Here is a 25,095-nt window from a genome sequence, read left to right as displayed (position 1 = left end):
AAACTGCCACATTTGGTGCAAACTGCATTAGTTTCTGTGGCCTGCATATCAGTCCACTAGGAACTGGACTGAGACGAGTCATTTCATCTGGGATACTAAATGTTCTAATGGTAACAACTTTGGTCACCATTGATCTGGATTGGATTTCACTGGCAACCTAGAATGGAGAGGCTTTATATCGTATCACCCATTCCCTGACATAATCAGTTGTCAAATTTGATTCAACTTTAGTTTGATGCTGAAATTCCATATTTTACAATTGATTAGTTTTTTCAGTCTTTTAAATTTTTGTTTTAGGAGGTCTCTACTGATACCACTGGCACCCTCACAGCTGCTGAAGAGAGAAAGGAGAAAGTGCCAAGCCCACACCTCAGTCATCTGGTAGTTTTAACATCTGGCAATACTCTGTATGGTTTGGCAGAGAGAGTGGTAGCCACGGAATCCTTGTAAGTTATTTACTGTAAACCACCTTTTTTAAAGCCACTGCAAGTAAATCCATGAGGTGTTTAAGATGGACCTCTCAAAAAGATAGGCAGTGACCATAATTATTTAGTCATAAAACACAATAAATAGATTGCTCTTTTCAAATAAATTAGAAGTAAATCACCAACTGATGGATGTTAACACCTGAAGGAATCTAATATGATCTGATTTTCCGCATAAGACAAATTGAGGAATTTCAACCAGCAATTTCTGCTGCAAACCAAATAATTTGTGGTTGAACTAGGGAGTATATACTTTAGAAGGATATTCAGTCTTGATTTAAAAAATAATGGGATGATTGAGTCTGTACTGTTCATATAAAACCTTAAGTTAAAGTCTTCTGCATTGTAGTAAAGTGGAATGCAAGACTCAGATTGTTGCTTCACTTAAGTTTGGGATGTTTTATATAGTGTGTGGAAAAATTTTACTAATTAAAAAGGGATAATCACATACTTCAGTGAAGTGATGTATTTTATAGTTGAAATGATTTATGAACATTTTAGAGAGTCAGGTGAGAAATATGAAAAATGATTCCTCTACTTTTCTTAGTAATATCTTGCATGAAAACAAAATTTAAAAACAAATTAACTTTTCACTATTTTTAGTGTTTTTGTTTATTTTTTGGCTTTCATCTCAGCCTTGTCAGTGAAAGTAGGTTAGTCCGTTTTAATTTTTTTTTTTGTCAGCTCTTAATCAGTTCCATTTTCTTACATGTTAGCAAAATGCTGTAATGTTTAGATTGCAAACATTGGGAAGGTTTTTGTTTGGTTGATTAAAAAAATATTTGCGATGGAAATCGGGAAAAAAGCAGAAAATCAACTTTTTTCTAATAAAACCTACTTCTATGAAAGATTTTGACTGGAGAATATACCCTTGAAGCTGTAAATGTGGTTCGCTAGTATATATGTGACATACAATTATTTCAGGATCCAGGTATATATTTAATAATAATAGTATTTTCTGTGAAAAAAGTAGAGAGAATCCTTGAAAGTAAGTTTGTGTATGTGTGTGTAGGTAGACACACACACACACGCACACACATGTCCTCTCTCTCTCTGGTTATATATGTAGAGTTATACATATGACTAAAATAATGTTGTTATCTAGATTAATGACCCACATCTAACAGTTTGTGTGCAGCAGTGAAATGTTATGTTTTTTATCCTGAAAACAATTTTGATTTAATTAGTTTTTATGGTCATTGTCTAGTCCAACTACTACCTCAGAATATGAGTAGTTCCTTTGAAAAATAGCAAGGAAAAGCCAGATCCTATCGCATCAGATATGATAAATGCTGAAAAGTGTTCCAGTGGGGATTTTTCTTTATATTAAAGTTTCTTAAGGGAAAAATATGCTTAAAATGCAAAGATTTTTTTTAAATTGAAAAGCATTCCTTCTTTGTGAGGTTTTTTTTTCTTGACTTCATTTAGCATTGAAAATTAAGGAATGCTACTAAACAGTTTTCTAACTGAATTTTGACAACAACGTTGTTGGAAACATGACTGTGTTAATGACAATGTAGAGTGCTTATAACCTTTTGCAGAAAGTGTGAAAGAGAGATGTTGGGGTTAATTAGTTTACTACAGATACAACCAAAAAGAATCAGCATGCTTGCATTTTTATAACATAGATATTTATTTTTTGTGCTTGGTTGGGAGATGGGAGGGGGGATTTCTTTCAATTCTAAAATAATTAGCAAGAATTTTGGTCTCATCCAAAGCACTGAAGTTATTGAAAATCTTTCCATTGACTTCAGCTGGCCTTGGATTAGACCCTTTATGTATGATCTACCATGATCCACATGGGAATGGAAAGGAGGAAAAGTATAAAATACTGAGTTAGGAGTTCCTGAGAGACTATTGACATAAAAGTGCAAAAAAAGTTTAAAGCTAAAAGCTTTCAAAGATGCTTTTATGTCTGGGCAGCTTCCAAGACCATTTGCTGCAAATAAATGAAAAGTAGATGCCCTTTAAATATTGTACTCGGATCAGAATGAATTTTATGTGCTTTCTTAGGGTGTTTTTGGCTGAGCAGTTTGAGTTCCTTCAGTCGCATCTTGATGCTGTGATGCCTGCAGCCAAGAAACCCTTTCTCCAGCAATTCTACTCTCAGGTCAGGATTCTGCCATTCACTGTTCATTTTTAAACCAAAGTTTCATAATTTGTGCTATATTATGAGGGTGTTTTGCATGGTATTGTTGTACATTACTTTTTGTTAGCAAGAAATTCTGTTACACCGAATTCTATTTAACTTCTCTTTCAGACTGTGTCAACTGCCAGTGAACTACGGAAACCAATTTATTGGATTGTAGCTGCTAAAGCTATTGATTATGAACAGATGCTGCTCCTCATGGCTAATGTGAAGTGGGATGTGAAGGAGATCATGTCACAACACAACATATATGTTGATACTCTTTTAAAGGTGAATATTTTCCTGGAAACACCTAGTGTATTAGATATAACCCTATAAAACAATACAATTATTACTGTAATTCCTATGGTAAAGCTGTAGTAGAGATAAGATTAGAGGAATACAATGTGGTGATTTATTCTTATTCGTTAGGATGGTGTGTACTTTCTGAATTCCTTTTTAGTCTTACTACTGGCAAAACACGGTAAACTTCTGGGTACATTTAATACTCCATTGTTGTCCATAGAGTCAGTTTTTCAGATTATTAAAACTTATTGCCCATTAGCACTCTTTGGGTGGAAGAGATCATAGCTGAATAACTCTGCAGTTTCATTGAAGCTAAAACTCTGAATGGCAGGTGGAAGGCTAGTAGAAAGTAGTTGCATTGTTAAACACATCGGACATGGCCAGTGGATTCTTTTGAGGAGTTGTATCATCTGACATTTACCATAGATCCTGTAGGAGAAACGAGTCCTGCAAGTAATCCTAAAAGCATTATAAGCCCTGCTTGGGCCTCTAAAGACAGGGCAAGAAAATGTACGTATCAGATACTAATATAAAGTTACAGGCTGGATTTTAAAAGGAACCTAAGACAGTTAGGCATTCAGCTCCCACTGAAAGCTGATGGAGAAATGGGCATCTTAATTGCCTAAGGCTCTTTATTACATATAAACTAGTGCTAGTGCTCTGGAGGAATTCCTCCCACATACAACACAGCATAATATATACTTTGCTTTAAATATATATTCACACCAATTTTAAATTACATGATGGTTTTTAGGAAATAATTACAATGTTAATGGCAGAAGCATTTTTCAGCTTGTTAAAGAGAAGTTGGAAGACTTCCTTTTTATGCAGTGAATTGTGAAATCTAGTGTATATTTTATAAAAATGCAGAGTCTACGCATTGTAACAGACACCTCTACACTTTTGTCCATTATATCCAGTCTCCACTTTTAAGGGAAAATATTGGAAAGAAGTGAGAATCTGCGAGTGAGAATGTATTATAGAAATGGAAGATGGTTGTAAATCTTTGCAGCTTGCCTTTGTTATGCTGTTTATTTTTAACTGGGCCCTTTGAAGAAATTTTTCTACTTATGGTTCAGTAGTGGAATGGCTTCCATGAACCACAGAACAGCGGATGTATTTGTTTGAGCCTCAGGACAAAAGTAAAGGCAATTTTATTCCATTGTGGTCTCTAGGTTATGTAACTAAAAATAGGTTTCAGAGTAGCAGCTGTGTTAGTCTCTAAGGTGCCACAAGTCCTCCTTTTCTTTTTACAGATACAGACTAACAAATTTATTAGAGCATAAGCTTTTGTGAGCTACAGCTCACTTTGTCGGAAGAAGTGAGCTGTAGCTCACGAAAGCTTATGCTCTAATAAATTTGTTTGTCTCTAACGTGCCACAAGTACTCCTTTCCTTGTAACTAAAAATAGTTTACAGATGGTAGTTTCTGGGTGACTATTTAATTGGTAAGAGAGAACTCTTTGCTACCTATACTGGCTGTCATCTTGAGAGCACTGACATTGAGTGTCTGACATAAACAATGTGTTGCATGTAATAGCCAATAGATTTTGCAGAAGTCTCCACCCAGTTATTCACTGTGAATATCTACTTCTAAGGAAAGTAGATAAATTAGTTGGTTTCTTCCCTCGTGTTTCACCAATACGGAGTAATAGGCATCTTCGCCTTCATGATAGTAGATAGTTTGTCATTTAAGGCAAAAAAGTTTTGGTGCCTCAGCTTTTGTGGAAATGCTTTTAGCACTGTTGTCTTAGCCAAATACCAGTTGAGTATTTCAATCTCTGTACTAAAATTCCCCCTCTGTAGTTGTTGTTTTGTTTGTTTGTGTTTGTAAAAAAGTGCTAATTAACAGTCCTGGAACAAAGTCCTTTATTTAACTACAGAATAGGTATAGTCTGAGCAGCTTCAATACAAGCTTTTCCCTGCCCTACCACATCGGATTGCTTCAAGGCTGATCTAGAAGACTAACTCTGGGATGGGGGGATAGTTCACAGACAATATTTATTTAACACTTACAAAGGTGTCACTTGATACAAATGTTAGCAGACTTTTTTTTTTTTAATGATGGAGACACTACCATGAGACCTACATGCTCATTTCACAAAAGTCTCCAAATAGCCACAGATACACATTAGTAACTACTATGAGTCATAGCTGAAATTGTCTGGACTGAATGAATTACCTGGAGCAGCATTTCATTGTATTTTCAGTTCAGTACGGTGTTCTATATTTACCAACTTAAACTGTTACATAGGGTTGCCGTGTGCTGTTACAGTTAGCATGGTCCCCAGGGTTGGTTTCACTTCCGTGGTGAATGATGATCATAGAATATCAGGGTTGGAAGGGACCTCAGGAGGTCATCTAGTCCAACCCCCTGCTCAAAGCAGGACCAATCCCCAACTAAATCATCCCAGCCAGGGCTTTGTCAAGCCTGACCTTGAAAACCTCAAAGGAAGGAGATTCCACCACCTCCCTAGGTAACGTATTCCAGTATTTCACCACCCTCCTAGTGAAAAAGCTTTTCCTAACATCCAACCTAAACGTCCCCCATTGCAACTTGAGACCATTACTCCTTGTTCTGTCATCTGCTACCACTGAGAACAGTCTAGATCCATCCTCTTTGGAACCCCCCTTCAGGTAGTTGAAAGCAGCTATCAAATCCCCCCTCATTCATCTCTTCTGCAGGCTAAACAATCCAAGTTCCCTCAGCCTCTCCTTGAAAGTCATGTGCGCCATCCATCCAATCATTTTTGTTGCTCTCTGCTGGACGTTTTCCAATTTTTCCACATCCTTCTTGTTGTGTGGGGCCCAAAACAGGACACAGTACTCCAGATGAGGCCTCACCAATGTCAAATAGAGGGGAACGATCACGTCCCTCGATCTGCTGGCAATACCCCTACTTACACAGCCCAAAATGCTATTGGCCTTCTTGGCAATAAGGGCACGCTGTTGACTCATATCCAGCTTTTCGTCCACTGTAACCCCTAGGTCCTTTTCTGCAGAACTGCTTCCGAGCCATTCGGTCCCTAGTCTGTAGCGGTGCATGGGGTTCTTCCGTCCTAAGTGCAGGACTCTGCACTTGTCCTTGTTGAATCTCATCAGATTTCTTTTGGCCCAATCCTCTAAGTTCTAGGTCCCTCTGTATCCTATCACTATCCTCCAGCGTATCTACCGCTCCTCCCAGTTTAGTGTCATCTGCAAACTTGGTGAGGGTGCAATCCATGCCATCCTCCAGATCATTAAAGAAGATATTGAACAGAACCGACCCTTGGGGCACTCTGCTAGATACCGGCTGCCAACTAGACATAGAGCCATTGATCACTACCCGTTGAGCCCGACAATCTAGCCAGCTTTCTATCCACCTTATAGTCCATTCATCCAGCCCATAGTTCTTTAATTTGCTGGCAAGAATACTGTGGGTATTATATGTGGGTATTGTAAGAATACTGTGGGTATCATAGTCCTGGATGGGTGTAACTATTAAAGTAATTTGGAATTATCTGGCATTAAAGGTTCCCTATGAATGGAGAAAACTATTAAATTTCCTTGCTACTCTTGCAGAGTTAGATAACACAGGTAGTTGATTGGGAATAAATGGATCATCACTGGATTTTTTTTCACTGGTTGTAGGTTGGATTTCATAATATTAGGGCCAACATTTTTACATTTCAGGTTTCAGAGTAACAGCCATGTTAGTCTGTATTCGCAAAAAGAAAAGGAGTACTTGTGGCACCTTAGAGACTAACCAATTTATTTGAGCATAAGCTTTCGTGAGCTACAGCTCACTTCGTCGGATGCAACTAAATCCACACTTAGATATCTAAGAAATAATACTGTAAATGATTCATCAGTAGATGAATAGAAATTGGTATGCTCTCAATCTTGCTTACTATTATTCATAGATATTAAGGTCAGAAGGGACCATTATGATCATCTAGTCTGACCTCCTGTACAACGCAGGCTAAAGAATCTCACCCTCCCACTCCTGCGAAAAACCTCTCACCTATGTCTGAGCTATTGAAGTCCTCAAATCGTAGTTTAAAGACTTCAAGGAGCGGAGAATCCTCCAGCAAGTGACCCGTGCCCCATGCTAAGAGGAAGGCGAAAAACCTCCAGGGCCTCTTCTAATCTGCCCTGGAGGAAAATTCCTTCCTGACCCCAAATATGGCGATCAGCTAAACCCTGAGCATATGAGCAAGATTCACCAGCCAGATACCCAGGAAAAATTTTCTGTAGTAACTCAGATCCCACCTCTTTATCCCTGTAACCTTTTTACTTTAAGCATCTTTTGTTTTGCTCTCTTACACACCTTTTCTGGTTCATCTCTCTGCATCTTTTCCTCCTCGCTAGGTAAGTGTACATGTAATCATTCTTTTATGCTCATGGAATAATGTATTATTTTTATTTCACCAGGAATTTGAACAGTTTAACAGAAGGTTGAATGAGGTATCTAAAAGAGTCCGTATTCCATTGCCAGTGTCAAATATTCTTTGGGAGCATTGTATCCGACTAGCCAATAGAACTATTGTGGAAGGGTAAGTGGTCTACAAACGCCCCTGTAAAGTTAGTCTTCAGTAAATATTTCTTTAATGGCAATGTTTGTAAGGTGAGGGCCTTAGATTCCATAAAGCAGTGAACTCCACTTTTGTGGACTCTTGCACCTGATGTCAGCGAGGATCTTCACAGGCACAGAAGCTTGAATCCATGGAATTCATTATGGGATTGGGCCCTAAAATATACTAACAGGGGTGGGGGTGTGCAGACACATGGCTATTACTGATGATTGACACTGTATAGTGCCCAAAATTGTGGACACAAAATAAGACACATCCTTTTCTTAAATACCTTACAGTCTTTAGTGGACCATACTTCAACAAAGTAGTGAGGAGAAGAGATCAACACAGAACAGAATCTAATACAAATATATGATATAATGGTAGCTAGATTACCGTGCTTCTGTCTGATGATGCCCTTGCCAGGAAGGGCATGGAGACTTGCTAACATGGAGTTCCATCCTGAAGAACAGCCTAGCAGTACCACTAAGATGCGAGGGAGCAGGAAGCTTCCAGCCCATTCACCCACTATTGTTTGTGGTAGGGAGAGATAGGAAAACAAGCATGGGGCTCAGCCATACCCCCAACACTCCCAACAGGGACTGTGAATGGAGGGTTCTTCCAATACTGGGGGCAGCCAGTTTGTGCTCAGCAGCATGTGTTCTGACATTTTGTTATTTGTTTGTTTGTTCTTGTCCACTCACCAGTGGCTCTCACCACACCTCTCTTCTGCATCATGATATCTGCCATCCTCCTCCTTCCCCTTCCTTCCCGCTCGCTCTATCTTCCTTCCTCATTACCCTCACACGTTTAGAGTTCCAATCACCTCAGCCCACTACTTTTTCCCTTTTCAACTTGATCTTTCGTCTCCTGCCAGCATAAGCCTAGATCCCACATCTGCATCCTCCTCCTCTTCACCTCTGGTGACATTTACCCAAACCCTGCCCTTACCTCTCTACCCACCCTCTCCACTTCCAACCCATAGCCGCCGCCACCACCACCACAACAGCTCTCCTCATACCAACCATCCTATCTGAATGTCCATTCTCCTCTGTCTTCCCCTTCTCTTGCTGTCTCTGGAACATCCACTCCAGCTCTAAAAAGATCACAGCCATCCATAATCCCTTCGTATCCTGCTCCCTCTATCTCTTGGCTTTTACAGAGACCTGGATCCCTACATCTGACATTGCTTCTTCAGGTGCCATCTCTTACAGAGGCCCTTTCTTCTCTCTCACTCCTTACCTTGAACGAGACTGCGATGGGAATATTGGCCCTCACCATTCCCTTTCTTGCTGCTTCCAATCCCTCCCTTTCTCCTCCCTCAACTCTTTCTCCTCTTTTGAACACCACTGCATCCACCTCGTCTCTCCTCTACCCCTCCATGTTGCTGCCAGGCCTACACTAGTGCCCACCCAGCTTCTCCCCATCAATTGTTCTTCCTGATTTCAGCTCCTGATGCTCGCTCTCTCTTCTCCTCGTAATCTCCTATACTGATCCTCTGTGACTTCAGCTTCCATGTTAATGACCCATCTGACCCCTTAACTATACATCTCCTCACCCTCACCTCCTCATTTGGCCTGCAGCCCTGCTTCAACTCTCCCATTCACCAAAAAGCCATTCACTTGACTTGTTTCAGAGTAACAGCCGTGTTAGTCTGTATTCGCAAAAAGAAAAGGAGTACTTTTGGCACCTTAGAGACTAACCAATTTATTTGAGCATAAGCTTTCGTGAGCTACAGCTCACTTCATCGGATGCATACTGTGGAAACTGCAGAAGACATTATATACACAGAGACCATGAAAAAATACCTTCTCCCACCCCACTCTCCTGCTGGTAATAGCTTATCCAAAGTGACCACTCTCCCTACAATGTGCATCATAATCAAGGTGGGCCATTTCCAGCACAAATCCAGGTTTTCTCCCCCCCCCCCACCCCCATACACACACAAACTCACTCTCCTGCTGGTAATAGCTCATCCAAAGTGACCACTCTCCCTACAATGTGCATGATAATCAAGGTGGGCCATTTCCAGCACAAATCCAGGTTTTCTCACCCCCCCCCCCCACACACACACAAACTCACTCTCCTGCTGGTAATAGCTCATCCAAACTGACCACTCTCCTTACAATGTGTATGATAATCAAGGTGGGCCATTTCCAGCATAAATCCAAGTTTAACCAGAACGTCGGGGGGGGGGTAGGAAAAAACAAGGGGAAATAGGCTACCTTGCATAATGACTTAGCCACTCCCAGTCTCTATTTAAGCCTAAATTAATAGTATCCAATTTGCAAATGAATTCCAATTCAGCAGTTTCTCGCTGGAGTCTGGATTGAAGTTTTTTTGTTGTAAGATAGCGACCTTCATGTCTGTAATTGCGTGACCAGAGAGATTGAAGTGTTCTCCAACTGGTTTATGAATGTTATAATTCTTGACATCTGATTTGTGTCCATTTATTCTTTTACGTAGAGACTGTCCAGTTTGACCAATGTACATGGCAGAGGGGCATTGCTGGCACATGATGGCATATATCACCGCATTTGCTCCAACCCCTCAGACAGAGACAAACACCTACAAGATCTCTATCAAGCATTCTTACAACTACAATACCCACCTGCAGAAGTGAAGAAACAGATTGATAGAGCCAGAAGAGTTCCCAGAAGTCACCTACTGCAGGACAGGCCTAACAAAGAAAATAACAGAACGCCACTAGCCGTCACCTTCAGCCCCCAACTAAAACCCCTCCAACGCATTAAGGATCTACAGCCTATCCTGAAGGATGACCCAACAGTCTCACAAATCTTGAGAGACAGGCCAGTCCTTGCCTACAGACAGCCCCCCAACCTAAAGCAAATACTCACCAACAACCACATACCACACAACAGAACCACTAACCCAGGAACCTATCCTTGCAACAAAGCCCGTTGCCAACTGTGCCCGCATATCTATTCAGGGAACACCATCACAGGGCCTTATAACATCAGCCACACTATCAGAGGCTCGTTCACCTGCACATCCACCAATGTGATATATGCCATCATGTGCCAGCAATGCCCCTCTGCCATGTACATTGGTCAAACTGGACAGTCTCTACGTAAAAGAATAAATGGACACAAATCAGATGTCAAGAATTATAACATTCATAAACCAGTTGGAGAACACTTCAATCTCTCTGGTCACGCAATTACAGACATGAAGGTCGCTATCTTACAACAAAAAAACTTCAATCCAGACTCCAGCAAGAAACTGCTGAATTGGAATTCATTTGCAAATTGGATACTATTAATTTAGGCTTAAATAGAGACTGGGAGTGGCTAAGTCATTATGCAAGGTAGCCTATTTCCCCTTGTTTTTTCCTTCCCCCTCCCCTCCCCCCGACGTTCTGGTTAAACTTGGATTTATGCTGGAAATGGCCCACCTTGATTATCATACACATTGTAAGGAGAGTGGTCAGTTTGGATGAGCTATTACCAGCAGGAGAGTGAGTTTGTGTGTGGGGGGGGGGGGGGGTGAGAAAACCTGGATTTGTGCTGGAAATGGCCCACCTTGATTATCATGCACATTGTAAGGAGAGTGGTCACTTTGGATGAGCTATTACCAGCAGGAGAGTGGAGTGGGAGGAGGTATTGTTTCATGGTCTCTGTGTATATAATGTCTTCTGCAGTTTCCACAGTATGCATCCGATGAAGTGAGCTGTAGCTCACGAAAGCTTATGCTCAAATAAATTGGTTAGTCTCTAAGGTGCCACAAGTACTCCTTTTCTTTTCACTTGACTTGGTCGTCCCCTCTTTGACTATTACGTGGCCTCTTTCAGCATTACCCATCAGCCTCACCCTCATGCCCTCTCATTCAGTCTTTCCATGACTCCAGTCCATCAGCACTGATGATGTCTCATCTGCTCTCCACCCTCTCCTTCCCTTTGTTATATCAATATGACTTGATTCTCTCCATGCTTTCGTGTCCTGTACTGTAACACTTCTGCCCTCCTCTCCCATCACAAGGTCTTCGCTGCCAACCCCCAGCCCTGGATCATTCCCAGTATCTGCTTCCTCCCTTCCTGCCCTCATGCTGCTGAGCATCTCTTGCAGAAATCCTGTGAAAGGCTGATTTCTTCCACTGCAAATTCATTCTCTCGTCCTTCAGGTCTGCCATCTTCCTTGCTAAACAGCTTTATTTCTCCCAATTAATTGAACCCCACACCTACAATCCCAGCTGCATTTTCACCACCTTTGATTCACTCCTCAAATTGTCCCCTCCCTCTACCACCACTTCTCTTTCTGCACAGGATCCCACTGATTTTTTCCAAGAGAAAATTGACAGAGAATGACATGACCTTTCCTTTCCTTCTTTTCCCCCTTCTACTCCTACGATGCTCTCCTGCATACGTGACAGGAGAAAAGTAGAAGTTTCTTGTCTGTTCTCATCCTCTAATATCCTCCACTTGCCCCAGTGATGCCATCCTCAGCCCATCTCCTTTGCACCCACTCTTATCCTATCCCTTAGTCTTCTTAACCTCTTAGTCTCCGCTGTCTCTTCACTTCAAATTACAAACATGCTGTAGCCTTGCCCATCTTGAATCCATTTATATTGATGCTGCAAAGATCATTTTCCTAGCCTGTCACTTTGACCATGTCATCTTCTCTTTGAATCCCTCCTCTGGTTGCCTCTTCCCTTCTCTATTGCATCAAACGTAAGCTGCTTGTTTTCACTTTCAAGGCCTGTCATGACCTATCCCTACCCTACCTCTCGTCTCTCATTCAATATGAAAATGTTGACTCTTGCCTCTGATTGGCCCACAGTGCCAGCCTCCATCACCCACTTGTCAAATTGTCAGACAAGCACCTTCGCGGTTTATCCCATGTTGCCCTTCACGTTTGGGAGGAGCTCTCTGTAAATGTCTCTGATGCTACCACATTATCCTCCTCCAAATTTCTCCTTAAAACTTTTTTGTTGTTGTTGCCATGATGCCTAAAAAAAACGTTGACAACAGTTAGGCTGTTCATGTGCTGAGACCACTGCCTATCTTGCTGACCAATGCTGTTTCATTGTTTCCTGGGACTCCTCTTTCTCTCTTTAGCCACCTGTTGTCTCTTGTCTTATATTTGGACTGTAAATTCTTTGGGGCAGGGACTGTCTTTTTGTTCTGTTTGTACAGCACAGGGGTCCATGAGTGGGAGAGACTCCTAGGTGCAATGGTAATACAAATAATAAACAGTGAGAATAATTTTGCATCTGGAAGAGTGAGGGAGTGAACTCTTAGCCCTCAGGTTCACCTAATTAAATGCATCCTTATAGTTTTAAGGCCTAAGATACAAATGAATCCCACTTATCTCACAGATGTTGTTCACTTCCTTTTAGTCATTTCTCTTCACTTGTTACCCATTTTAGTTATGCCAATGTCAAGAAGTGTAGCAATGAAGGGCGTGCCCTGATGCAATTGGACTTCCAGCAGTTTTTAATGAAGCTAGAAAAGCTAACAGACATTAGGCCTATTCCGGATAAGGAATTTGTGGAGACCTACATTAAAGCTTACTATCTGACTGAAAATGACATGGAGCGCTGGATCAAGGAGCACAGGGTAAGAGTTGAATTTTGATACTTTTTTTTTTTATCAAGAGGATTTTTTTCATGATAATGGTATCACATTAATAACAATACACTCTTTCAGTGCTATAGTGTGTGTGTAATATGTACATGGCTACTGATTTTTCCATTGCACACATGGATCACCAAACAGGCTTCAATCATTTTTTGTACCTAAGGTGCCATAATTTTCCATTATAAGCCTTTAATACATATAAATGCATATTCACAGAGAGAAAATATGGAAGTTCTATCCATGTCTCATAATGGTGTGTACCAAACAAATATCTAGCTTATTAAGTGAAGAGTTACTGTTAATCTTTTATACATGGCACCAGAGTACCTTGGGTGGGGGGGAACCCTCATCAGTCTACTTTATCATCTTCCAAGTCCTTCCTTATAACTAATTTGTGCTGGGATGTCTACAGAATCCTGCCATTGCATTGGTAACAGACTGGCAGGTGGTGAGCTTCATTGTGCACACAGCTAATCTATACGGATATGTGCTCGCTCATTATTAATTCATCCTCTGTCCTTCCTTCCCCTTCCCATTTGATAGTTTCATCTCCCTCTTGCATCTTCTGATTAGCCTATATTTTAAGTAGGACTGTCAAGCGATTAAAAAAATTAATCATGATTAATCGTATTGTTAAACAATAGAATACCATTCATTTAAATATTCTGGATGCATTCTACATTTTTAAATATATTGAATTCAATTAGAACACAAAATACAAAGTGTACAGAGCTCACTTCATATTTATTTTTGATTACAAGTATTTGCACTGTAAAAAATAAAAATGAATAGTTTTTTTCAACTCACCTAATACAAGTACTGTAGTGCAATCTCTTTATCATGAAAGTTGAACTTACAAATGTAGAATTATGTAAAAAAAACCCCACTGCGTTCAAAAATAAAACAATGTCAAATTTTAGAGCCTGCAAGTCCACTCAGTCCTACTTTTTCTTTAGGAAAAGTCCAATTGCTCAGACAAACAAGTTTGTTTACATTTGTAGTAGATAAAGCTGTCCGCTTTTTGTTTACAATGCCACCTGAAAGTGAGAACAGGCTTTCTCATAGGACTGTTGTAGCTGGCATTGCAAGATATTTACGTGCCAGATGCACTTAAGATTCATATGTCCCTTCATGCTTCAACCACCATTCCAGGGTACATGTGTCCATGCTGATGACGCGTTCTGCTTGATGACAATCCAAAGCAGTACGGACCGACACATGTTCATTTTCATTATCTGAGTCAGATGCCACCAGCAGAAGGTTGATTTTCTTTTTTGGTAGTTCGGGTTCTGTAGTTTCCACATGGGAGTGTTGCTCTTTTAAGATTTCTGAAAGCATGCTCCACATCTCATCCCTCTCAGATTTTGGAAGGCTCTTCAGATTCTTAAACTTTGGGTCGAGTGCTGTAGCTATCGTTAGAAATCTCACATTGGTACCTTCTTTGCGTTTTGTCAAATCTGCAGTGAAAGTGTTCTTAAAATGAACATGTGCTGGGTCATCATCTGAAACTGCTATAACATCAAATATATGGCAGAATGTGGGTAAAACAGGTCAGGGGACATAAAATTATCCCACAAGGAGTTTAGTTACAAATTTAATTAACGCATTATTTTTGTAATGAGTGTCATCAGCATGGAAGCATGTGCTCTAGAATGGTGGCCGAAGCATGAAGGAGCATACAAATGTTCAGCATATGTGGCACATATATACCTTGCAATGCCAGGTACAAAAGTGCCAGGCAAATGCCTGTTCTTATTTTCTGGTGACATTGTAAATAAGAAGAGGGCAGCAATATCTCCTGTAAATGTAAACAAACTTGTTTGGCTTAGCGATTGGCTGAACAAGAAGTAGGACTGAGTAGACTTGTAGGCTCTAAAATTTTACATTGTTTTGTTTTTGAGTGTAGTTATGTAACAACAAAATCTACATTTGTAAGTTTCACTTTCAGGACAAAGAGATTGCACTACAATACTTACATGAGGTGAATTGAAAAATACTATTTACTTTGTTTAGCATTTTTACAGTGCAAATATTTCTAATAAAAATAATATACACTTTGATTTCAATTACAACACAGAATACAATATATATGAAAATGTAGAAAAACATCCAAAATATTTAATAAATTTCAATTGGTATTCCATTGTTTAACAGTGCGATTAAAACTGCGATTAATCGCAATACATTTTTTTAATGACAATTTTTTTGAGTTAATCCCATGAGTTAACTGCAATTAGTCGACAGCCCTAAAATGTTGAGCTCTTTAGATCATGGACTGTCTAGTTAATACGTGTTTGTGCACAATGGGACCCTGACTGGGGCCTACTGTGTAAGCCTAATATAAGCAAAACTAACAACCAACAGCTCAGCCTTATTCAAGACCTGATGCTGGCAAGATTTGGTAAGCCAACCAGCTGCTCTGAGTCCAATAAAATAGAGAAGTAGAACAGAATATCACCTGCAAATTAGAGACACCCCAGCAGCATTGAATACATGTTTCTTGTTTATGTATGCTAAACCTAATAATAAAATAAGTGTCTGTGCCACCCTCTCAGTGCGCTTACCTAAGCTATTTATTGTGAAAATTACACTAATAGATTGGTAAATGTGTGTATTTACTGTTAGGGTGGCATAAGCAATTAGGTGTAAGAATTAAAGCCCTCCACAACAAGCATAATAATAATAATAATGAAATCCCTTCTTGCCCTCAATCCTCTGCTCTCCAAATGCTGTGGAGAACATATGGATGCTGCAGGTGTTAGCCAAAAGATTGAGGTCTAGATTGTAGCAGACTGAAAAAAGGGGAGCAGAGAGATAAGAGACGCTCAAGCAACACAGTCCACAGGTGCATAAAAAACTCCTTCTAATCAGTGGTGTCCCAGGTGGCAGTTAAGTTTAAGAGTGTGTGTATAAACATTTCAGAGTAACAGCCGTGTTGGTCTGAATTCGCAAAAAGAAAAGGAGTACTTGTGGCACCTTAGAGACTAACCAATTTATTTGAGCATGAGCTTTCGTGAGCTACAGCTCACTTCATCAGATGCATACTGTGGAAAGTGTAGAAGATCTTTTTATACACACAAAGCATGAAAAAATACCTCCCCCCATGTGCCTCATGTGCATGAACTTGATCATGCACATTGTGTAAAGAGTTGTCACTTTGGATGGGCTATCACCAGCAGGAGAGCGAATTTGTGTGGGGGGGTGGAGGGTGAGAAAACCTGGATTTGTGCTGGAAATGGCCCAACCTGATGATCACTTTAGATAAGCTATTACCAGCAGGACAGTGGGGTGGGAGGAGGTATTGTTTCATATTCTCTGTGTATATATAAAGTCTGCTGCAGTTTCCACGGTATGCATCCGATGAAGTGAGCTGTAGCTCACGAAAGCTCATGCTCAAATAAATTGGTTAGTCTCTAAGGTGCCACAAGTACTCCTTTTCTTTTTGTATAAACGTTTTCTCTCTATCCATTGTTAGACAGAGAAGGCCAGATAATACTACCAGTGTGGTTCCTACCCCAAACCCAGATCTAAAACCTATTGAACCAGTGTCTAGGACCTCTGAGGACGCCACAAACTGCCTAAGTTGTCTCTCCAGCACATGCTCAATAACCTTTACAAAAAACAGGAGTTAGGAATAGCTTGGTCAGTAGTTAGCAAACCTGTCAACATGAAGAGTTGGATTCCTGAACAAAGGTCTCACAGCGGCCTTTTCAAGAATAATAGTCCCCTGTCGACCTTAAGGGGACATTGACAGTCTCCACCACAGTGGACCTAGTGGCGGCCTTCACCAACTGAAATGGGGTCATCTTGATGGTTGTAGTTTGAAGCGCTCCTAACCAGCTACAATGGACAACAAAATAAAACCCTTTGGTACTTCCGCACAAGAAGACTGTAGGGCAGATGAGTGGTCTCCCTATATAGCACTCTGTGTTCACTTGACAGGGATGTGACAGCCAGTCAGGAACAGCTCTTTCCTTTTCCTTTGAGTCTGCTACTTTGACAGCAGTACTCCATGAACAGTTGTAACAAAGACAGTTGATGGATGGATCAAGAGGACTGGAGGGGCTTCTTAGAAAGCACTGAATAATGAAATATGGTTGGTGGGTTAAATAGCGACAGCATAAGTCTAAAATATTTCAAGGGTCAGAACAGGAAGGAAGGAGAGGTATAGGGTGTATATGTAGAAGTAAGGATACAATTAAGAAAGGGAAAACTTGGGCTGAATATCCGGATAATCTTCCTGAAAAATCTAAAAGTTGTATAATACTTAGAATCATAGAATCATAGAATATCAGGGTTGGAAGGGACCCCAGAAGGTCATCTAGTCCAACCCCCTGCTCGAAGCAGGACCAATTCCCAGTTAAATCATCCCAGCCAGGGCTTTGTCAAGCCTGACCTTAAAAACCTCTAAGGAAGGAGATTCTACCACCTCCCTAGGTAATGCATTCCAGTGTTTCACCACCCTCTTAGTGAAAAAGTTTTTCCTAATATCCAATCTAAACCTCCCCAACTGCAACTTGAGACCATTACTCCTCGTTCTGTCATCTGCTACCATTGAGAACAGTCTAGAGCCATCCTCTTTGGAACCCCCTTTCAGGTAGTTGAAAGCAGCTATCAAATCCCCCCTCATTCTTCTCTTCTGCAGGCTAAACAATCCCAGCTCCCTCAGCCTCTCCTCATAACTCATGTGTTCCAGACCCCTAATCATTTTTGTTGCCCTTCGCTGGACTCTCTCCAATTTATCCACATCCTTCTTGAAGTATGGGGCCCAAAACTGGACACAGTACTCCAGATGAGGCCTCACCAATGTCGAATAGAGGGGAACGATCACGTCCCTCGATCTGCTCGCTATGCCCCTACTTATACATCCCAAAATGCCATTGGCCTTCTTGGCAACAAGGGCACACTGTTGACTCATATCCAGCTTCTCGTCCACTGTCACCCCTAGGTCCTTTTCTGCAGAACTGCTGCCTAGCCATTCGGTCCCTAGTCTGTAGCTGTGCATTGGGTTCTTCCATCCTAAGTGCAGGACCCTGCACTTATCCTTATTGAACCTCATCAGATTTCTTTTGGCCCAATCCTCCAATTTGTCTAGGTCCTTCTGTATCCTATCCCTCCCCTCCAGCGTATCTACCACTCCTCCCAGTTTAGTATCATCTGCAAATTTGCTGAGAGTGCAATCCACACCATCCTCCAGATCATTTATGAAGATATTGAACAAAACCGGCCCCAGGACCAACCCTTGGGGCACTCCACTTGATACCGGCTGCCAACTAGACATGGAGCCATTGATCACTACCCGTTGAGCCTGACTTCCATGGGAAGGGCTGAGAACTCCTCCTTCATTTGGAGCATTTATAATCAGACCAGACAATACACTAATAGAAGTATGCTAGAGGACAGACCAGCCCTGGCAGGGGAGGATGGACTGGATGATCTACTAGGACTTTTCAAGAAGAAAAGGAGTACTTGCGGCACCTTAGAGACTAACCAATTTATTTGAGCATAAGCTTTTGTGAGCTACAGCTCACTTCATCAGATGCATACTGTGGAAAGTGTAGAAGATCTTTTTATACACACAAAGCATGAAAAAATACCTCCCCCCACCCCACTCTCCTGCTGGTAATAGCTTATCTAAAGTGATCACTCTCCTTACAATGTATATGATAATCAAGTTGGGCCATTTCCAGCACAAATCCAGGTTTTCTCCTCTCCCACCTCCCCGCAAACCCACTCTTCTGTTGGTAATAGCTTATCTAAAGTGACCACTCTCCTTACAATGTGTATGATAATCAAGGTGGGCCATTTCCAGCACAAATCCAGGGTTTAACAAGAATATCTGAGGGGCGGGGGGTAGGAAAAAACAAGGGGAAATAGGTTACCTTACATAATGACTTAGCCACTCCCAGTCTCTATTCAAACCTAAGTTAATTGTATTCAATTTGCAAATGAATTCCAATTCAACAGTCTCTCGCTGGAGTCTGGTTTTGAAGTTTTTTTGTTGTAATATCGCAACTTTCATGTCTGTAATCGCGTGACCAGAGAGATTGAAGTGTTCTCCAACTAGTTTATGAATGTTATAATTCTTGATATCTGATTTGTGTCCATTTATTCTTTTACATAGAGACTGTCCAGTTTGACCAATGTACATGGCAGAGGGGCATTGCTGGCACATGATGGCATATATCACATTGGTGGATGTGCAGGTGAACGAGCCTCTGATAGTGTGGCTGATGTTATTAGGCCCTGTGATGGTGTCCCCTGAATAGATATGTGGGCACAGTTGGCAACGGGCTTTGTTGCAAGGATAGGTTCCTGGGTTAGTGGTTCTGTTGTGTGGTATGTGGTTGCTGGTGAGTATTTGCTTCAGGTTGGGGGGCTGTCTGTAGGCAAGGACTGGCCTGTCTCTCAAGATTTGTGAGAGTGTTGGGTCATCCTTCAGGATAGGTTGTAGATCCTTAATAATGCGTTGGAGGGGTTTTAGTTGGGGGCTGAAGGTGACGGCTAGTGGCGTTCTGTTATTTTCTTTGTTAGGCCTGTCCTGTAGTAGGTGACTTCTGGGAACTCTTCTGGCTCTATCAATCTGTTTCTTCACTTCCACAGGTGGGTATTGTAGTTGTAAGAATGCTTGATAGAGATCTTGTAGGTGTTTGTCTCTGTCTGAGGGGTTGGAGCAAATGCGGTTGTATCGCAGAGCTTGGCTGTAGACAATGGATCGTGTGGTGTGGTCAGGGTAAAAGCTGGAGGCATGTAGCTAGTAATAGCGGTCAGTAGGTTTCCGGTATAGGGTGGTGTTTATGTGACCATCGTTTATTAGCACTGTAGTGTCCAGGAAGTGGATCTCTTGTGTGGACTGGACCAGGCTGAGGTTGATGGTGGGATGGAAATTGTTGAAATCACGGTGGAATTCCTCAAGGGCTTCTTTTCCATGGGTCCAGATGATGAAGATGTCATCAATATAGCGCAAGTAGAGTAAGGGCGTTAGGGGACGAGAGCTGAGGAAGCGTTGTTCTAAGTCAGCCATAAAAATGTTGGCACACTGTGGGGCCATGCGGGTACCCATAGCAGTGCTGCTGATTTGAAGGTATACATTGTCCCCAAATGTAAAATAGTTATGGGTAAGGACAAAGTCACAAAGTTCAGCCACCAGGTTAGCCGTGACATTATTGGGGATAGTGTTCTTGACGGCTTGTAGTCCATCTTTGTGTGGAATGTTGGTGTAGAGGGCTTCTACATCCATAGTGGCCAGGATGGTGTTATCAGGAAGATCACCGATGGATTGTAGTTTCCTCAGGAAGTCAGTGGTGTCTCGAAGGTAGCTGGGAGTGCTGGTAGCGTAGGGCCTGAGGAGGGAGTCTACATAGCCAGACAATCCTGCTGTCCGGGTGCCAATGCCTGAGATGATGGGGCGCCCAGGATTTCCAGGTTTATGGATCTTGGGTAGTAGATAGAATATCCCAGGTCGGAGTTCCAGGGGTGTGTCTGTGCAGATTTGATCTTGTGCTTTTTCAGGGAGTTTCTTGAGCAAATGCTATAGTTTCTTTTGGTAACTCTCAGTGGGATCAGAGGGTAATGAGCAAATAGTCACCAGCAACCACATATCACACAACAGAACCACTAACCCAGGAACCTATCCTTGCAACTGTGCCCACATATCTATTCAGGGGACAACATCACAGAGCCTAATAACATCAGCCACACTATCAGAGGCTCGTTCATCTGCACATCCACCAATGTGATATATGCCATCATGTGCCAGCAATGCCCCTCTGCCATGTACATTGGTCAAACTGGACAGTCTCTACGTAAAAGAATAAATGGGCACAAATCAGATGTCAAGAATTATAACATTCATAAACTAGTTGGAGAACACTTCAATCTCTCTGGTCACGCGATTACAGACATGAAAGTTGCGATATTACAACAAAAAAACTCCAAAACCAGACTCCAGCGAGAGACTGTTGAATTGGAATTCATTTGCAAATTGGATACAATTAACTTAGGCTTGAATAGAGACTGGGAGTGGCTAAGTCATTATGTAAGGTAACCTATTTCCCCTTGTTTTTTCCTACTCTCCCCCTCCTCAGACGATCTTGTTAAACCCTGGATTTGTGCTGGAAATGGCCCACCTTGATTATCATATACATTGTAAGGCAGAGTGATCACTTTAGATAAGCTATTACCAGCAGGAGAGTGGGGTGGGGGGAGGTATTTTTTCATGCTTTGTGTGTATAAAAAGATCTTCTATACTTTCCACAGTATGCATCCGATGAAGTGAGCTGTAGCTCACGAAAGCTTATGCTCAAATAAATTGGTTAGTCTCTAAGGTGCCACAAGTACTCCTTTTCTTTTTGCGAATACAGACTAACACGGTTGTTACTCTAGGACTTTTCAGTCGCTAATTCTTGACAGACTGAGAGTCCAACATTTCTTCAGAATTTCTCTATCTAATACTGTAAGTAATGACTTTTGAGTGTAAGTAGTCTTTTCTCAGGCCAGTTATATAACTGTACACTCCTTTAAGCCTGTTGGAGCTCTGACCGAAATACTGTACAACAGCCATCCCTTCAAAGAGCCACTCTTATGTCTAAGTGGGTTAATGAGCCGAGGTTGGCTCATCAATGAGAGAGCAGAATCCTTTCCAAGCATGATCATCAGCATGATTGTTGGGGGTGTTTCAGTCAAACACTGCCTGCCCAGTACAGCCTTGTTAGTACAGACAGCAGTGTATTCTGAGGAGGTGAAGCTGGTACAGTATTATGATCCAAGTACAAGAAAATTGCCATATGTTGACTAAAATATTTGAAAAATCTTCCACAATCCTGGCTAGTGAGGTACACAGAAAAGAATTTGAGAAATTGGGACTTTTTGCGTTAGTTTCCATAGTTCACACACAGAACAGCATTTAAATAACTGTGAGCTGGAGGAGCATAATGGGTAATGACCTGCAAAGAAGTCCATTATATGCTGCTGTTGGAACTCTGGGAAACAAGGGGAAAGGAGATCGGTCAGTTTTGTGGAAAGCTTTTTCTCACTGTTAGCCTCCATCCTTTAACAAAGTTTAAGACATCTGAGAAGTTGCATGGAACATGAAGTACACTGATTAATCATCCAAAACGAATGTTTATAATTAAGCTATAAATTTTAGTTGCTCCGCCTCTGCAAATGGACTTTTAAGACAAAGTAATAAAGCAGAAAAAAAAAAAGGCAAAAGAAGCATAGTTTTTTCCTTCATCCAAAATGCTGAGCCAGAATCCAAATTACTGTCTTAGCTATTTCTTCATCTGTGTTTGGATAGTGTCTAGCGCACACTGGGCGCTACTGCAGTCTAAACAATCAATAACTGTACTGTTTGGGGCCACACACTGTTAGGATTAAAAGTCTCTTGAAATGATACATTGAATCTATGTTTCAGGATTACTTTGAATCCAGCTGGAAGTTTGCTTTACTTGCGTGAAAGCAATGCATTTGCCTCATTATATCTTGAGCTATGAGAAATAGGAAGGAGTGATTTGTTGACCTACATTGAATAATTCTCATTTGTATTTGCTGGTGGAGCTTACATTTTGGAGTCTCTTTTTCAGCAAAATGGGAATTCTGGCAAATCTGATGTTTTTACAGGTGTTAAACATTCTATTAAAATGTTTACATTATTTTTAAAATTTGTTCTTTATCATACAGTAAAACTAATGTTGAAATCCTATTGGTAAAAATATTAAGTAAAAGCCAGGTGGAAGTGAGAAGTCAAAAGAAACAGGTCATTAATTTGTTAATCACTGTTTCTTTAGACAATTGTTGCAATTGTATTAAAGGTTTATCCAGTTAGCATATTTTTTTCTAAGGAATGGAAAATACATGTTAAGTGGCTTAAGATGTTTAAGTATTCACAGAATTACTTTCTGTCCAACACGCTTTTAAACTGTAAGCATTTTCCATTATAATCTGCCATGTAGCAAAACACTAGCTGTTTTGTTTACAACCACATGAATATTATCCAGACCTGGCTAAGTTAGCAACTTTAATTATTTTTTTTGTGTGTGTACCAAGAGCTTCTATACACTGAAAAGCTGATCAATTTTTGTTTTATTTAACTGCATATTTTTGTCTGGTTGTTTGATATAAAATGATCTGCTCTATTCGGCCAGGAATATTCCACCAAGCAGCTGACCAATCTGGTGAATGTTTGTCTGGGATCACACATCAACAAAAAAGCAAGACAGAAACTGCTAGCAGCAATTGATGACATAGACAGACCTAAAAGATAATTGGGGAAAGTTCCTTTTCTTGTGATTTGAACCAACTTCTGTTAATATGCTGCATGCAAACGACTCTCTCGTGGACTTCTGAGACATTCTGTTAACAAAAATATTGTGCATGGCCTTTCTTATTTGTGTTGGAAACACTTTGAATCAGTGTGGTATTCTCAAATATAACTTTTATAACCTCTAGTCTTTTCTGTTTCTTTTGTTAATGTCCTGTACTAAAAGGACACTATTATTGTGTCAGTTGTTCAGCTGTATATTTTGCAAAAGTGTACACTATAAGTAAATCAAGATGACAAGGAAACACCTTGGCTTAATATATAGTTGGTGCATTTTTGGTCAAAGAACCACTTAATATGTGATTCTTCTTTGTCTTACACCCTTCCACCTTTGGAACTTGTGTTTTATTATGAACACATGTAAAGTGAGGGAAAATGTACAGTCTCTTCTAATGATGAACCTTGTATGTGGATTAAGAGGGCAAATCAGCACATTAATATTGTAATATCAAGCCCATAGTCTTCGTATAGATTTTAAATGTAAGTTTATTTCAAAATTGTCATATCAAAATAATTGACCAGAAATTATGGGAAGGTAATAAATACTATACACTAATATATGAAATGATTTGTGAGAATTCCTTTGCTAGTTTTTACAACATACTATGTAGTTTACAACAAAAATTAGTACAGTTCTCTCATAACCCTTTTCCCCCTCTTCCTCAGTCCTACACAATAATGTTAGGAAGTAGGAGGAATGACGTGTTGGTTAAAACACTTGGGTCAGCTGGGTTCTACTCCCTCCTTTGCCACGGATTTCCTGGGTGATGATGGGCAAGTCAAAGTCTGTCCCTCTGGAGCAGATCCTCATCTTGTGTAAATTGTCATAGCACCGGGAACATCAATGAAGTTGTGACAATTTATACCAGCTGATGGTCTGCCCTTCTGTGCCCCCGTTTCCATATCTGTAAAATGAGAATACTCCCCTGTCTCACAGGTGTTGTCTGACTAAATCCTTATGTACTCGGAAGGTGCTCAGGTAGGGATGGAGCCATACAAGAATCAAGACAGAGACTAAATTGACTAGAATAAAATCTTTGTCTGAGACTGAGACTTAATAAACTCTGTCCTAAATCACTAATTATTTTACTCCATGTATTAACTGTAGGCTTGGCAGAATTCTATTTTAATACACACTACTTCATGTGTTTTGGCCAGAGTTTCTGCCTCAACTTTGTACTTCATGTTAAACCCTTAATTTGTAACACAAGGATGTCAGTAGATAGGAAGCACAGTCGTAGTCAGACACCTTTGTTTGGCCCCATGCTTTTATCATTCCCCCTCCCCCCATACCCTGCTGGCTGATCCTGTCGCTTGCCCTTGAGGCCAGGCCCCCACACAGCCACAGGCGAAGCTTCTGCTCTGGAAACTTTGTCCACAGGAGGGAGGAGGAAGACAGGCAGGGGGTGTCTCCCTTACCCCTCCCCCAGCTTTCTCTCGCATCTACCCCCATGGCTACCACCAACATTTCTGTCAACACCATCACCCTCCCCTCGCTCGGATAGTGGTAGAAAGCGCGGGCAGAGATTCCACTGCCATAAACACCCCTACCGCTGGTGCCTGCTTGGTCAACAAGGAGGGCTAGAGCAGAAAAAAAGGCAAGAACTCCCCCGGCAGGCTCCTGCGGTGGTAGGCACTAACGCTGTGGCCACTCCTCCCCTTGCCAGCTCCGTGGGCACCTGCAAACTGAGATTTTTCTCAAAGGTG

The 25,095-nt window shown here is 41.1% G+C and overlaps 1 protein-coding gene across 9 annotated transcripts in view; it reads left to right on the top strand.

Annotated features, from left to right (window-relative positions):
• Window positions 1-23,953, top strand: part of VPS50 (VPS50 subunit of EARP/GARPII complex) — a 203,241-nt gene extending 179,288 nt beyond the window's left edge. For 8 of the 9 annotated variants that reach the window (XM_073333942.2, XM_073333944.2, XM_073333941.2 and 5 more), the window contains 6 exons: window positions 298-446; window positions 2,499-2,595; window positions 2,746-2,904; window positions 7,332-7,453; window positions 12,857-13,046; window positions 23,213-23,953. In XM_073333942.2, coding sequence (XP_073190043.2) covers window positions 298-446; window positions 2,499-2,595; window positions 2,746-2,904; window positions 7,332-7,453; window positions 12,857-13,046; window positions 23,213-23,332 — 837 coding nt within the window. In that variant the 3' untranslated portion in view covers window positions 23,333-23,953. Of the gene's footprint in view, window positions 1-297; window positions 447-2,498; window positions 2,596-2,745; window positions 2,905-7,331; window positions 7,454-12,856; window positions 13,047-23,212 lie in introns of those variants that run through there. The other variant, XR_012157551.2, reaches the window with a different exon arrangement.
• The last annotated feature ends 1,142 nt before the right edge of the window (window positions 23,954-25,095 follow it).

The sequence above is a fragment of the Lepidochelys kempii genome, chromosome 2 (genome assembly GCF_965140285.1).
Source record: "Lepidochelys kempii isolate rLepKem1 chromosome 2, rLepKem1.hap1, whole genome shotgun sequence".
Classification (NCBI taxonomy): Eukaryota; Metazoa; Chordata; order Testudines; family Cheloniidae; genus Lepidochelys; species Lepidochelys kempii.
This window is presented reverse-complemented; position numbering and strand designations above follow the sequence as displayed.